The 15,200-nt window shown below is 37.9% G+C and overlaps 1 protein-coding gene across 1 annotated transcript in view; it reads right to left on the bottom strand.

Moving 5' to 3' along the window:
* Positions 1-648: 648 nt before the first annotated feature.
* TAFA1 (TAFA chemokine like family member 1) overlaps positions 649-15,200 on the bottom strand; it is a 490,144-nt gene continuing 475,592 nt past the window's right edge. The window contains exons 4-5 of the mRNA XM_069473783.1: positions 7,800-7,924; positions 649-1,778 (exon numbers count right to left, since the gene is read on the bottom strand). Coding sequence (XP_069329884.1) covers positions 1,761-1,778; positions 7,800-7,924 — 143 coding nt within the window. The 3' untranslated portion in view covers positions 649-1,760. The remainder of the gene's footprint in view (positions 1,779-7,799; positions 7,925-15,200) is intronic.

Raw genomic sequence — 15,200 nt, 5'->3', positions numbered from 1 at the left:
AGGATTCTATCTCTAGATGCTTTTATAGGCCTTCAAGATGCAGAATCAATTTATCTGGTTTGAGTGTTTACACGTTGAATCAGACTTCAGGCTCTCTTAGTAGAGATGAAGGAGCCCCTGGATTTTGTCTGAGTTTTAAATTAAAAAGTCCAGACTACAGGACCTAATGTGCTACTGATCTAATAAGCGCCCTAACAATATGCATTCCAGAGAATAGGTTTTACAGAAAAAAACACAGATACACTTGCATGTTAGGATAAGTGACTGGAATGTAAAGTGCTATTATGCTAGCTCTAAGGAAACTAAAACTTAAGTAGATATTTTCTTCTTATAAGCATTAGCTAACTCTCAAAAGAGAAGATGGTGAAAAATTTCTTTTTGGGAGGGTGAGCCCCGTATCATCCCCGTGACCACTCTGGAAGCCCAGTGATGCGATTTGACTTTTCATCTTGCTGACTGAGGGCCCTGCAGTTATAGTAATGAGTTTCTGGTCTTCAAAATATTGGGCTTGGACATAATAGCCACGATGGAAGCAAAGATCTTGTGGAAGAAGTTCTAGCTGACTGTGAGTCCCTGGGAAGGGTGTTCTCTGGATTTGGTTAAAGATAATTCAGTAAAAATAAATGGCAAATAAAGAGGACAAGTAGGTTTAGAAAGAAGTTATTTACCGCTTTAATAGGGCTGTCCAACATTTGGTCACATAGATCATTCTGCAACCTAATTGCTTTCATAGCCTTCCTATCTCACCAGAGAATATCTGAATACTCTTGGAAAAAGCAAATCAAACGTAGAAAGAGGCGCCATGATAAGATTGTGGCTACAGCACTATGTAGTTAATGATGCCAGACTTTGGATTTAATTGGAGGACATTTCTGCAGTCTAGGACAGCTATACAAAGCCTTAAGACATTGTATTTACAGGACTTATTAATACAGGGATCCATATCCTAACATAACTCTGTCAGAGTCTTAATAGCATGGTAGAGCGGCTCCCTCAAGAATCTCATTTTCGTGTACGTGGAAAAGCTAGTAGTTCTAAAAATATTTTCCTGGAAGAGGTTAGAACGGTTATTATATATCAATTGAATATAAAGTATGGTTATGTAAGTCAAGCTTGCATGCTAATATTGCACAGGGTAGAAAGCAATAAAACAGGACGATGTGCTTCCTTGGGCCATCCAGCAGAAACAGAAGGAAGCTCTTGACTCAGTATCGTTATGAGGCCTCATATTCCAGGAGTCCACCTGTAGCTGGCCTTCCAGTGTCAGTGCCATCTTGAATTCTCAAAAGGGCACATATCTTCCTTGCCGATAGAAAAAGAAGTGACAAACAAAACAAAGCAAAACAGACTAAACATCCAAAACTCAAAGGGGTACATCAGCCATCTCAAACTGTGGCACTGTTCATTTCTTGAAGAGAATATATAATATTTCAAAATATTATATATATACATATATTTCAAATGGTACAAAGTAACTATAGATTCAAATTAGAAGAGAGTTGATCGTTCTTCATGATCCCAAAAAATTTCACTGAGAAAACCCTTTTTTTAAAACCCACTTTCCATGGTGTTGCCGAAAACTCCGAGTCTTCTCACTATAGGATATTTTGATACACACAGTAAATGCACTGTGATTATCTGGTAACCAGTCAAAGTGCAAATAAGAAATCCATTTGGCTTGTAAATGTGTAAGATGTTTTAAATTCTCAAAATGTATTTTCCACAGAGTTGGTTTTCCTTTACTACCACAAATGCTTCTGTTAGGTTCTTGGGTGAATCTGAAACCAAAGAAAGAAAGACATTTCAGGGAGAACAGCACAAAAGAAATGTGATTATGCAGAAAATGAGGACATCTTGGATTTTCAGGATTTTGAACTCAAAAATGTTAAAGTTTAGAGCAGTAGTTTGTTCCAATGGTGATCAAAGTATATTGCCAGGCAACCATATTTTCATCAATTCATTAAATTAATTCTTGTCACAGCTGAGAAGACAGACTCTTGGAGCAATGTCTATCGGGGACTGGCTTCATGGGTTGCAAAAGGCTCTGTCTTGGAAAAGGCCCCATGCTTGGTTTAATGGCCTACTGTCATCATCTTGAAATTATTAATAATTTTAGAACAAGGGCCCTGTATTCTCATTTTACGGTGGGCTTTGCAAATTCTGTAATTTGTAGTCCTCTGATGAGAATTTGAACTGAGTAGGTCAGTCATTCCATGGCCTTAAGTTGGCCTGTTGTTAAGGGCTGGCATGAGGCAAAGTTGTTGCCAAGGTTAGACCACATCTATGTAGGAGCAAGGAGACCTTTGCAAGGTGAGAAACTGGTCCACTCAATGGCACAGTGTTCAAGGGCAATCAAGTATATTCCCGTAACTGTAGATACATTTTAATCCATTTGAATATGGTATCAAAGAATCAGATATTTTAAAAAAATGCATGCACAGAGAATCACTAAGAGCACAAATAACAATTCTAATAAAGTTGAAGCCTCTACTCTAGAGTTCAAGGAAATAAGGCATTTTTTTAAATTATCTCTTAATTGTTTATAGTTTTAGGAATTGAGTGTTCTGAGTCCATTTAGAGTTTTCAGAGTTATGCAGGAACAATAACAAAAGTCTGCATTGAAAATTTAGTTGGGCCAGGGGTAGAATGTATGAGAAATCTTCACACGTTTATTTTCTTATCCTCATTTTAAAAATAATAAATTCTTCTTCCAAACCTTGGTTTCCTACATTCCAGTGACCTTTATCACTTTTTGTTTACACTGTCTTCTTTTTCACCAAAAAAAGGGACAAAATGCCATTCACAAAACTAAATTGAAACTGCCTTTCTTTTACCTGTGTTCCCTCTTCCCCAACCTTAAGCCCTGACCTGTAGAGAAGACCAAGGGTTCTGTCATGTCCACCATGGCATACATCCCCAAGAGCTTAATATACTACATTTAGATAGTAGAGGCTTAAATATATTTATTAGCTAAAGAAATGATTGCGTTCTCTTGGACCCAGGGACAATTGTGATAGAGTAAATTGGATTATTTGTTTATTCTTCCTTCCTGCAATCTCTAAATTTCTCAGTATTTTCCATGTCTTCCAATGTCTCTTCCTTATTTTCCAATTCTTTATCCTTCTGAACAGTTATTGTTATTATTTCTTTAGATTACTCTCTCTGTGTCTCATTCTGTCTTTAAAAAGTATGTCATGCAAAATGGACTGCGGGTCAGGATTGTAAGGTCACAGTCTCTCAGACCATTTCAGACCTGGTGAAATTTTGAACACTTGGATTATGTTGAAGCTAGTACTTTGCCCTTTCAGTAACATACAAACATCTAGGTGATTAGAATGGGTGGGGATATGCAAAACCAGAGTTGTCATTAGGAGGAGGGACCCTGGAGAGTGTGGACAAATGACTGGTGGATATGTGTTGGGTCAGTCACATAAAACACAGATTTGGCAAGATGGCTATTGTGGTTAGTTGTGCAATTTGAGGTCTGCTAACTCTCTCTTTTAGGGGATGAAACTGGACTTTCCATTTTGTACTAACTGTTGATTTTCTCACTAGTTTGAGTGACATTCACATACTGGAATGGAGCAAATCCAGAGTTGTTTGATACTTCCTGGGGTATTACACCAGATTATGTTCTGCTATTTTAACTTGTTAATTTTTCTTTTCACGTGACTTTGGTTTTTCTCCTCTTTTCATCGTGTTTCTCTTCCTGTGCTCAAACAATTGATGTTCAGTTTTTAGCTGGAAGTATTACAGCATTGTCAAGTAACTTATTTCCTCTAAGGGGAACTCTGTCTTTCTAAATTAAGCCATTGTTCCTGAATACAAAAGGTATAGATGTGTTCCTGAACACATGAGATATAACCTCTGCAACATTCAAACGTAGGCGTTTGATATATTAGTTTAATGAAAAAAAATTAATTAATAGTTCTCTAAAACCACAAGAAAAGATCTCTGGTCAATAATTAGAGTGGTTAGGTCTTGCTGTTAGCTACCAACAAACAAAACAATTTAAGGAATGATTAAGCAGAGACGGGGTTAAAATTTGGCCATGAAACCTCACCCAGATGTATTAAGCTTCTCCCCAGGAGGGTGTGTGCTACCAGCTTTATTCTGCTCTAGGCGGGGTCTTGGGAAATCTCCCAAGGGTAACTATTTCCTTTCTATAGTGTGGCATCCAGGAGTCTTCCCAAGATTTAGTCTTCCAAATCTCCTGAAAGGAAAGGATTTGCCTAATTCTACCTGCCTTTTCTCCTTTCTGTGGGTTATATTGTCATGCAGATCCAATGTCCCCAAAGTTTTCCTTTAGACTGTGGCCTGTTAGCCAGGCTAGTCCACGTTCTGGGGTGTCTGGCAGTTTAGATGAAACACTGAATTTCTACTCTTTGTCCTCCTTAAAAAATGAACGCCATAAAATTTTAAATTAGATCACACTTTGAAGCATCATTTGTTTATCTACATTTCAAGGACTTCTGAGAATTTTGTCTTGGGATGATTATTTCAGAAGTAACCTACAGAGTAGGAAGGTTCAGAAAAATCTTTTAAAGGGAAGGAGAATGAAGTCCCAGGAAGCTTTCCTGCTATTATCTTTATATTGGAGTTACTTTTTAAATAATAGTATGAAGGGAGCTCTTAGTTGCCATTAACACTCTGGCTGTGTTTCTTCAGCTTTCTCTCTCTCTCTCTTTTTTTTTTTTTTTTGAGAGCAATCTTTTTGAATTAATCTTACAAAAAAAGAGAACAAAAGAGGTGCCTCTCTTTATTTTTCTTACCTCTGATAAGAACAAAACAATGAAAACATGTGACTCATAATAATTAAAGTAGATCTGTAAATTAAACTATTTTAAAAGTAAAATGGCTAGAGTCCATATTTGAAGTGTATAGGCATATTTGTGCTTTGATAGGGAAAAATACATAGAACATACAAGAAAAATCAATAGAAATCCCATTTCAGAGCATATGGTCTAAGGACTGGTGTTTGCACGACATTTATGCAGAATGCATAGTTCCTATATGTATCATCTAGACTTAATTGGTGACTTTTGTGTTTAAAAGTGCTTATTTCATTGTGAATTTCCTGGGAAGGTGGAGGGAGAAAAAAATATATGTCAGCAGCAGTGTTTGAGTCCTTTCAAGGTTTAAAAAGTATAGCTTTTTTCCCAGTGTCCTCTTTTTAATTCTCTAAAGACAGACTTGAGAATTCTCAGTTGGCTAATACTCAGCCCACAAGGCTATAGAGCAGTCTCCGATTTCCTCTCCTGAAATGGATGTGTTAGGTAGAAAGCAAGGGATTCCAGGTCTCCTAGAGATGAAAGTAGGTGCTGTGGCCCCCATCTTGGTCCTGCCCCACCCTAATCTCCCTAGTGACTGGGGGAGGAGGGAATACCCTACAAATCTGCCCATCAACTTAGCACGCCAGCTGCAAAAGAATGCAGAGGACTCTCTAGCCCATGGGCCAAGCAGCATAGGTAGCACAGAGTCCAGAAATCGACCTAGAACAACCTGAATGTGTAACTAAGACTCAGGTCATGCAGCTCCCAACTGTCCAATCAAAGTGGTTCCATGGTGACTTCTGAACCACGAGGGAGGTCCCAATCTGGCACTATAAAACAAGACACAGACTATAACCAACCCTTCTCTTTGCCCTTTCTTTTGCTTGCTCTGCTGCGACAATGGGTTGGGTAGTCATCTGTGGCATATGTACCATGCTCTGTAAACCTATATCTTGCTCTTGCCCTAAAATCCTATCTTTCTCTCCTCGATAAACCTCATTTTCTTGGTTGGCTTACTTTGGCGCATCTGGTCATTGTTGGGCCATGAGTGTGTCAAGAACAGACATTTTCAGACTAAAATCTGACAGATGCACACATCAGAACAGGTACATCCTCTGCTCTCAAATTAACTGCAACTGTGATTATAATATATTTCTTGTACATTCAACTGTCTGGGTGGGACTCACCCCACCTGGGGCGGTAGCAAACAGTGTACTCTGGCCTCTGTTACTGTGATCAGATTCTGCACAATACTCCTGTGATGCCAGAAAATGTCTAGGGTGCATTTACAACATGCCTGATGGTTTTAAAATATACTCTACAGAGGCCAAATAAAAGAAAGTTACATAGGTCACAAAAAGGTAGCATTAACAATTTCTGGGTGTTTTTTTGTTTGTTTGTTTTTGTTTGAGTTTATATTCTATCTTCCAAAGAGTCCCCTAGTTGGAGCTCTTGGAATTTCACATATTTAAATCCTGACTTGAATAATTTTTCTTTACTGAGTTTCAGGTCTGGAGACACCATAAGAAAAAGGCTTACCTTCAATAAAGGGTAATCAGTTATCATTTGGGATAAAAAATAGATATTTGGCAGAATATATACCAGCAATTTGTTTAACACAAAGGTGACTGTATTCCAACTGTACTGGCAATAATTCAGAATAATTTAAACCAACTTGCTAGGGGATTTTCAAATTATTTGGTAAAATCATTTTCAGGTAAAACATAACCAAAGGTAAACATGATATCCACTCTTCATCAGCTAATTAAAAGGGTTTCTGTGGGTAAGTAGCATTAACCACACTTATTTCTGAATACTCTCTTCTGTAGGTGTTTCATTGAAATAAAATGCAAAAATCCACGCCGAGCTACTCAGGCACATGCAGATACACATTAACATGCCAGGGTGGTCCAGGAACCCCTGCTGGCCACAGGACAGGGAGGTGTGGCCATTCACTGGTTAGTGTGGTCAACACAGGCAATGAAATTTGACACCCAAAATGAAATGTCCCCACTTATTTTATCTGAGTGCTTAATATAGTGTTATGAAGCATTATTTTTGTTTTCTGCATCACTAAGCTTCAAGACTCAGCTTTATTTATTGAAAAGATGATATGGAGAAGAAAGAACAAATTAAGATTCAGATTCATGATTCAGGGGTTAGAATCAGAGATGCATATTTAAACTGGAGTCACCCTTTTGGTAGAATGAAATTTCAACATACTGGGATTTGTAACTGGTAGAGCTTGCTTTAAAAAATACCCAAGAAATGACAACACACCCACACAGGTTGATATTGAAGTGATACACATACATGTGACCATACTGGTTGTTCAAGTGCTGACATGCTTTTGTATTAGTGGGTAAATAGTTACTGTCTTAAGCATCCTGAGTGTCTTCCTACCACTTTCCCCTTTAGGGATCCCAGACTATCCAGTACTTTAGGGATAAGATCTTGGTAGTTGGGCCTTTCCACCATGCTCCAGCATTAGGGCACCCACTCTGATGTGTTGGACCCTGTCACCCTAAAGGTAGTTATATATTTTGAAGAGCACTCCATATTCAACCAGAGAAATCAGGGAATGATTATTCACTTCACAAAAACTTTTTTAGTTCTCTAAAAGATCATCAAAGAATTCCTTTAAAGAATCTGTAGAAAATGGCTGTACATAAATGCAGACCTTTTCAGCAAACCATCTGGGTGCATTGGGCAAGACCTTTATTTGATTATCATTCTGAGCACCATATATGTTGGAAGAACTATCCAAATAATCATCTCACTACTCCTCTTTCCACTGGCTATGGCAACCCAATTTAATTTATGACTCAGTGAGAGAGAGTGTGGGAAAGTCAAGTTCAATCTCTAACTTCTTGCTCATGGATGGACACTGATGTGCATAGTTAAGAATGTTATCTGTAAGGGAAGAGTCATTCTCTCCTGTTCAAAGCTTCTCTGGATGCTGTTTGTACAACACAAACGGTACAGTTTATATAACATGCACAAGACATACGAAATTAGTGAACTTACTCTTGTGGTCTTAATTTTGTTGCCTGTAGCGCACATCCATCCGGAATTGTCAGGGAGTGTCTTACATTCTTCTCCCTCTAGGCAAGGCTCCATCTCACACCACCATTTCCCAATCACTATGGAGGCTGTGCAAAAAACAGGAAACAATTATGTTTGCAATTCACCCCAACAACCTGAGTGCTGATGCTGTGTCCCTCTGCAGATTTTCATGTTCTTTGAAGCACACTAAGTCCCCTTTAATCTTCCATGACTAGCTATGAAATCTCTATTAAGAAAAATGAGATTTTAATTTATACATCTCATAATGCAAATATAATTATGTTGTCTGGTTTCATCAAGCAGCATCTTCTCCAAAATCTCCTTGTATATGAAAACATATGGAATGGGAAGACTTAGGAAGGAAATCAATATTTCACCCAAAATATACTTCCTTGACATATTTTGAGATGGCTGTTCAGAGAGGCCTGCAGACAGAAATAGTCCTGCAAAAACCTTCAAAGGGCAAAGGGGAAGTTTTCCCTTGGTCCCCACCCTTAACATTTTGGGTCCTGAGGAACTTTTGTGCTGTTAGTTTTTGTAGATCATAGACCTTTTACTATTTCTATTCAGCAAAGGGGACAAAATACCTAAACACTCTTCAGAATGACTGAGGCATTCTTTATAGAAACACAGTTTATCCACCCACATTAAGGTTTATCCCTTAGCCTAGGGCCATTCTTCAAAGGCCTACCAAAAGAAAAAAATGAATTGACTGAAAGTACAAAATAAAAGTTGCAAAATAAAAATCAAGAGTAGTAATAAATGAAAAAATTTCTTTACAGTTGAAAGTTTAGTTGATATGGGTTGTGGTTTCCTTTTATTCAATAATATGTTTGATATGATTTGGGTAAAAAATATCACAAGTTGGGCCTCTGATAAAACAGCCCTAATTTTCAGGGTGAGATCAAGGATTATGATACTAGAAAGCTGGCAATGAATTTAGTGTATGTATTTATAGCACATGTTTTTGATAATAAGATTTTATAAAACCAGTGACTCAATTCACTCAATACATATCAAGAAACTCCACATCTTCCTTAATGCCCTGATTGAAAAATTATTTTTACATAGCATCAAGCATTTCTGTACATCTTCGAGTTGTTAGTTCTTCACAAATCCACCTGGGATTTTCCCAATCAAAATCTTCAAAATGTCAGCCGATGTTGGTTTCATGATACTTTCTGGTTGGCTGTCTTCACACTAGACAAGAACTGTAGTTCTTGAGATTCTCACCCCTTAATTCCCCCATGTCCCAAAGATGAGTCTCCAAGGTGATGTTTAAGTCTCATAACCACAAAGAAGCCAAATGAGATCTGTGAACGTCACAGAGGATTACTGTTAAAATGGAATGGAATAAACCCTGCAGTGAAGCAGGAGCACATTGAAATTCTGTATCCATCCAGCACCTCCTTGGTTAAGTATATTCCTAGGTATTTTATTTTCTTTGCAGCTGTTGCAAATGGTATTGTATTCTTCATTTGACTCTCAGCTTGACTGTGATTAGAATATAGAAATGCTACAAATTTGTGTACATTGATTTTGCAACTGAGAATTTACTGAATTTATTTATCAATTCTAGGAGTATTTTGGAGGAGTCTTTAGGGTTTTCTAAATATAATATTATATCGTCAAAAAACAAATATAATATTATATAGTCAACAAACAGTATTATGTTGCATAGAAGTGGTGACAGTGGGCAAGTGTCTTGTTGCAGTGCTTAGTGGGAATGTTTTCAACTTTTCCCCATTCAGTATGATGTTGGCTGTGGGTTTGTCATATATAGCTTTGATTATTGTGAGGTATGTTCCTTCTATGCCTAGTTTGTTGAGGGTATTTATCACAAAGGAGTGTTGGATTTTATTGAATGCTTTTTCGTCTCTATTGAGATGATCATATGGTCTTTATTTTTACATCTGCTTATGTGGTTAATCACATTTATTGATTTGTGTATATACTGAACCATCCTTGCATCCCTGGGATGAAACCCACTGGATTGTGGTGGATTACCTTTTTGAGATGGTGTTGAATTTGGTTTGCTAGTAATTTGGGGAGGGGGGATTTTTGCATCTATGTTCATAAGAAATATTTTTTCTGTAGTTTTACTTTTTTGTTATGTTCTTTCCTGGCTTTGGTATCAAGGTGATACTGACTTAGTAGAATGAGTGAGGGACAGCTACCTCCTTCTCAATGTTCCAGAACAGTTTCGGTAGAATGGGTGCCAGTTCTTCTTTGTAGGTCTGGCAGAATTTGGCTGTGATCCATCTGGGCCAGGGCTTTTTTGTTGTTGTTGGATTTTTTATTACTATTTCAATCATGCTACTCATTATTGGTCTGTTCAGGATTTCTATTCCTTCCTGAATCAGGCTTGGGAGATTGCGTGTTTCTAAGAATTTAATCATTTCCTTTAGGTTTTCTGGTTTGTATGCGTAAAGGCTTTTATAGTAGTCACAGATGATATTTTGTATTTCTGTGGTATCAGTTGTAATGTTTCCTTTTTCATTTCTGATTGAGCTTATTTGAGTCCTTTCTCTTCTATTTCTGATTAATCTAGCTAGCAGTCTATCAATTTAGTTTATCTTTTCAAAGAACCACCTTTTTGTTTTATTGATCCTTTGTATTTTTTTTTTAAATTTCCGTTTCATTTAGTTCTGCTCTGAGCTTTATTATTTCTTTCCTTTTGCCAGCTATGGGTCTAGTTTGTTCTTCTTTTTCTAGTTCCTTGAGATGTAACATTAGGTTTTTAATTTGTCATCTTTCTGCCTTTTTTAATTTAAGCATTTAAGGCTATGGATTTCCCCCTTAGCACTGCTTTTGTTGCATCCCATAGATTCTGGAAGCTTGTGTCACTTTTATTGTTTAATTTGGAAATTTTTTTTATTTCTATCTTGATTTTGTCAGTAACCTAAGGATTGTTCAGCAGCAGGTCGTTTAATTCCCATGTATTTGTGTAGTTTTTGATAGTTACTCCTAGAATTGATTTCTAGTTTTCATTCCACTGTGGTCTGGGAAGACAAATTGCATGATTTTGATTTTTCTAAATTTGTTGAGACTTGTTTTGTGACCTAATGTATGATCTATCTTGGAAAATGTCCCATGTGCTGATGAGAATGTAAATTCTGAAGTTTTTGGGTAGAATGTTCTTTAAATTTCTGTTAGCTCCATTTGTTCTAGAGTCCCATTTATGTTCAGTGTTTCTTTGTTGGTGTTCTTCCTTGATGATCTGTCTAGTTCTGTCAGTGGAGTGTTGAAGTCCTCATCTGTTAGGAAGTTGCTGTTTATTTCTTTGCTTACATCTAACAGAATTTGCTTTATGGATCTGGGAAATCCTGTATTAGGTGCATATATATTGAGGATTGTTATATATTCTTGTTGAATTGATTCCTTTATCATTATATAATGACCATCTTTTTTTTTTTTTTTTTACCATTATTGATTTAAGGTCTATTTTATCTGATATGAAAATAGCTACTCCTTCTTACTTTTGGTTCCCACTTGCATGGAACATTTTTTTTCACCCCTTAACCTTGCATCTATGAAAATCTTTGCAAGTTAAATAGGTTTCTTGGAGATAGCATATATTTGGGTTGTGTTTATTTTTAAATCCATTCAGCCAATCTACATTATTTAAGGGTGGCATTAAGACTATTCACATTCAATGTTGTTACTGATATGTGAGATACTGTTCTGATTATCATTTTGAATGTTACCTAGTTGCTTTATTCTCTCCCTTGTGTTACTGTTTTATAAGACCTATGAATTTTAACTTTGGGGTGTTTTTATACTGGTGGGTATGCATTGTTCTGTTTCATGTCTAGCGTACTTTTAAGCATTTCTTATATGGCAGGTCTAGTGGTGATAGATTCCTTTAGTGTTTGCTTGTCTGGGAAAGACTTTATTTCTCCTTTGTTTATGAAACTTAGTTTTGCAAGATACAAAATTCTTGGCTGGCAGTTATTCTGTTTAAGAAGACTAAAGATAGAACCCTATTCCCTTCTGGCTTTTATGGTTTCTGTTGAGAAGTCTGATGTTAGTCTGATGAGTTTTCCTTTGTAAGTTACTTAATGTTTTCACCTCGCATCTCATAGGGTGTCCTCCTTCACATGCACTTTGGCCAGTCTGATGACTACATGCTTTGGTGATGTCCTTTTTGTAGTGAATCTCCCAAGTGTTCATTGGGCTTCTTGTCTATTGATATATGTCTAAATCTCTAGCAAGACCAAGGAAGTTTTCCTCAATTATTCCCTCATATTGTTTTTCTAGGCCTTTTCCTTCTTCACTCTCAGGGATGCCTACGGTTCTTATATTTGGCTGTTTTGCATAATCCCATATTTCTCATAGACTTTGTTTGTTTTTCTTAATTCTTTGTTCTTTATTTTTAACTGGTTGGTTTCAAAAGAATTGTCTTCAAGCTCTTAAATTCTTTATTCTGCTTAGTCTAGTGTATTCTTAAAACTTTCCACTGTGTTTTGTATTTTCCTAAATTAAGTTTTCATTTACAGAAGTTCTATTTGTTTGTTTTCAATATATCTACACCTTTAGTACATTTTTCATTCATTTCCTGAATTATTTTCTTGGTTTCTTTGAGTTTGTTTTCCATTTTCTCTTAGATCTCATTGAGCTTCCTTAAAATCCATATTTGGAATTCTTTGTCATTTCAGTATTTTCATTTTGGTTGGGATCTATTGCTAGAGAGTGGGTGTGCTCCTTTGTGGGGGGTCCTCTCACTCTGATTTTTCATACTTCCAGTGTTCTTGCACTGATTCCTTCTCACCTGGAGCAGCTGTCACTTCTTGTTTTTGAATTTTCTTTTGTTTTGGTGGGACTTTCCCCCCTCCCCTCACTCTTACTTAAGGGTGTGCCTGTAGCATATGTTGGGTAAAGACCTTTGGCTTTGCTTGTGGGTACTTTGATGAGGGTCTAAGTTCTGGATGGATACCTTGGTTATAGCTATCCTTAGTGTTGTGGTTTTCTCACTTGCTAGTTATTTGCAGATTATAGCAGTGGTGTACTATGTGTGTGGACAGATTCTCTGTCTTGTCAACAAGGGGAGATGAGGGTCTTTGAAATCTTTTCTCTTTCATGGGCTCAGACCCACACACCACTCTCCTTGTGGTTCTGCTGGCATGGGCTCCCTTGCTTCCCAAGATTAGTTCACAAATCTCCCCTCTGTGTCTGCGAGCAACACAATTAAGTCTTGTGGGGTACAGGATCCTGTCTGTGAGTCTGTACTCTAATCTCCCAAGTTCAATCCCTGACCATGTCAGGGAAAAGCATGATGGTCCTTACTTGCCTGTGGAGAGCCCATGCAAGCTTAATGTCCCTCTGGTTTGGGGAAATGCCCTGCTTTACTGGAACATCCAGGCAGGCAGCACTGGGGAGGGTTAGTGGGCAGGGAACTCATAGTCCAAACACTTCTTGGTCTGCTGCAGGTCTTTAAGAAGAAAGCCATGAACTCTGCTCCCCTTTGGAAGCCTGAGCATGGTGGGTGCACCAACAGAGGGAAGTAGCCACTCCAGAGATCCCCAGCTCAATCATCCCTTGAGGCACATATGGCAATTCATATGGGAACTGTCATGGCTGTGTCAGCAACTGTGGGCAGGGAGGGGAGGAGGTGAGTCTGAATGGAGGAGAGCTGGCACTCTGGTCCTCTTTGTCCCAAGGGGCCCTCCTTGGCTTGCTGTACTCTCCTCTGCCCTGAATGTCCAACCTCTGGGTTCACACAGTTCCCCCAGGACCCACTGGTTCCCTATGGCCACTATAGTCTGGGCAGGTGTTGGGAAACATTTGCGTAGGGACAAGTGGCAAGAAAACTGAAGGGCTGAAGTTCCCTGAGCAAGACAAAGGCACACAATGGGTGGAAAAGCAATATAGTGCCTGTTTCCTTGGCTTGGGCCTGTGGAGAAGGGAGCAACTATAGGGGGCTGGAAGCACAGTTCTCTGTTCTCAAGAAGTTTCCAAGGAGGGCCCCTAGGGACAAAGAGGACAGGAGTGCCAGTTGTCCTCCATTCTGGCACTATTCCCTTAGAATTACACCTGGGTTATGTTTTTTGTTTTTTTTTAATCTAAAACTTTTCCTTCTTTCCGAGATGATCTGGTGACTGACATCTCTAGTCAACCATCTTGCCTCCTACCTCCTCTTCCCCACTTTCAGAATTCAGTCTTCCTCAGTCTTTACTTTGAATATAATTACTATATATGATTATGTAGGCAAAGTCATATCTACTCTATTATGCTGTCAATGTAAAAAATTTCTCAAGCATAATTTTGCCATACTTGATGTGGACCAGACCAAAGTACATCAAATATAAATCCACTGGACAGGGCAAGCAAGCACAGGAGGTAAAATCTTGTAAGCAGCACCATCTATATGTAAGACAACATGATATTTTGATAAAACACAGAGAAATACAAGACACAAATCTTCCACAGTGTACAAAATGATTAAGAGAGTTTAAATTTTTTTTTTTTTTTCTGTTTGATGGAAGCGCCCTCTATACAGGCATGGAGTAGGGGAAGAGTCTTGTCATGGGTAAAAGAACTTATTTCTGTCAATGAATAGCTGACAATATTAAATAAGAGAAGTACATTTGTTGGCAGGAAGGAAAAATATATAGTGTTAAAAGGGACCAAAAACAAATTGTAAAACTTCTGGTAACATAAGATAAAAATCAAAGTTGGCCAGTGTTTATTGAAAATCTATAATCTGAAGCTCCCTTTTGGCTGGTGCTTAATCAGAGCCAGTCTGGTCACATTTACTACCATTTATGATGCTTAACTCTGAGCGAAAAAGCCTTTCCCAACAGTCCTTCAGTTCGGTACTTTGTCACTGTTTTTTCATGGAGGCATGCAAATAAGGGACAACTGGCAGCGGGGACAGCCTTTAGCACTTTGTGCCTCCTTCTAAATAGTAAATAGCCCTGTTTCCCCTCCTTTCCCCCTCCTCTCTGCCCTCTTCGAGCTGACCTACTTCGTTGCACGCTAACAAAGCAATTTTCCTTTCTCTTAAGCATTAATGTCTCCTGAATGAAAATGTAGACATTAGAAATAATATATATATCTTGAAACCCATGTATCACCTTTAATTCAAGGTTGTATGGATCCACTGGCTCATAGGGAAAAAGAAAAGTCTTTCTAAGAATAAAAATGTCCTGAAACCTGCTTACAATATCTAAAAATTCACATTTCAGTTGCTTCTCCTAAATAGAGTTTGACGATCTGGCACTACCCTCTGGCATAGTAGAACCTGGTTCATTCTTCCAGTTGTAGGTAAGTTTAAATTTTTCCCCTGAAGATTTGATAAGTTGAGTCTATAAAACAAACTGATAATAGATTAACAGAGGGGGGAAAAGCATACAAATTTTA

The sequence above is a fragment of the Eulemur rufifrons genome, chromosome 7 (assembly GCF_041146395.1).
Source record: "Eulemur rufifrons isolate Redbay chromosome 7, OSU_ERuf_1, whole genome shotgun sequence".
Lineage (NCBI taxonomy): Eukaryota > Metazoa > Chordata > Mammalia > Primates > Lemuridae > Eulemur > Eulemur rufifrons.
Note: the sequence above shows the minus strand (reverse complement) of the source record. Positions and strands in the feature narration are given on the sequence as shown.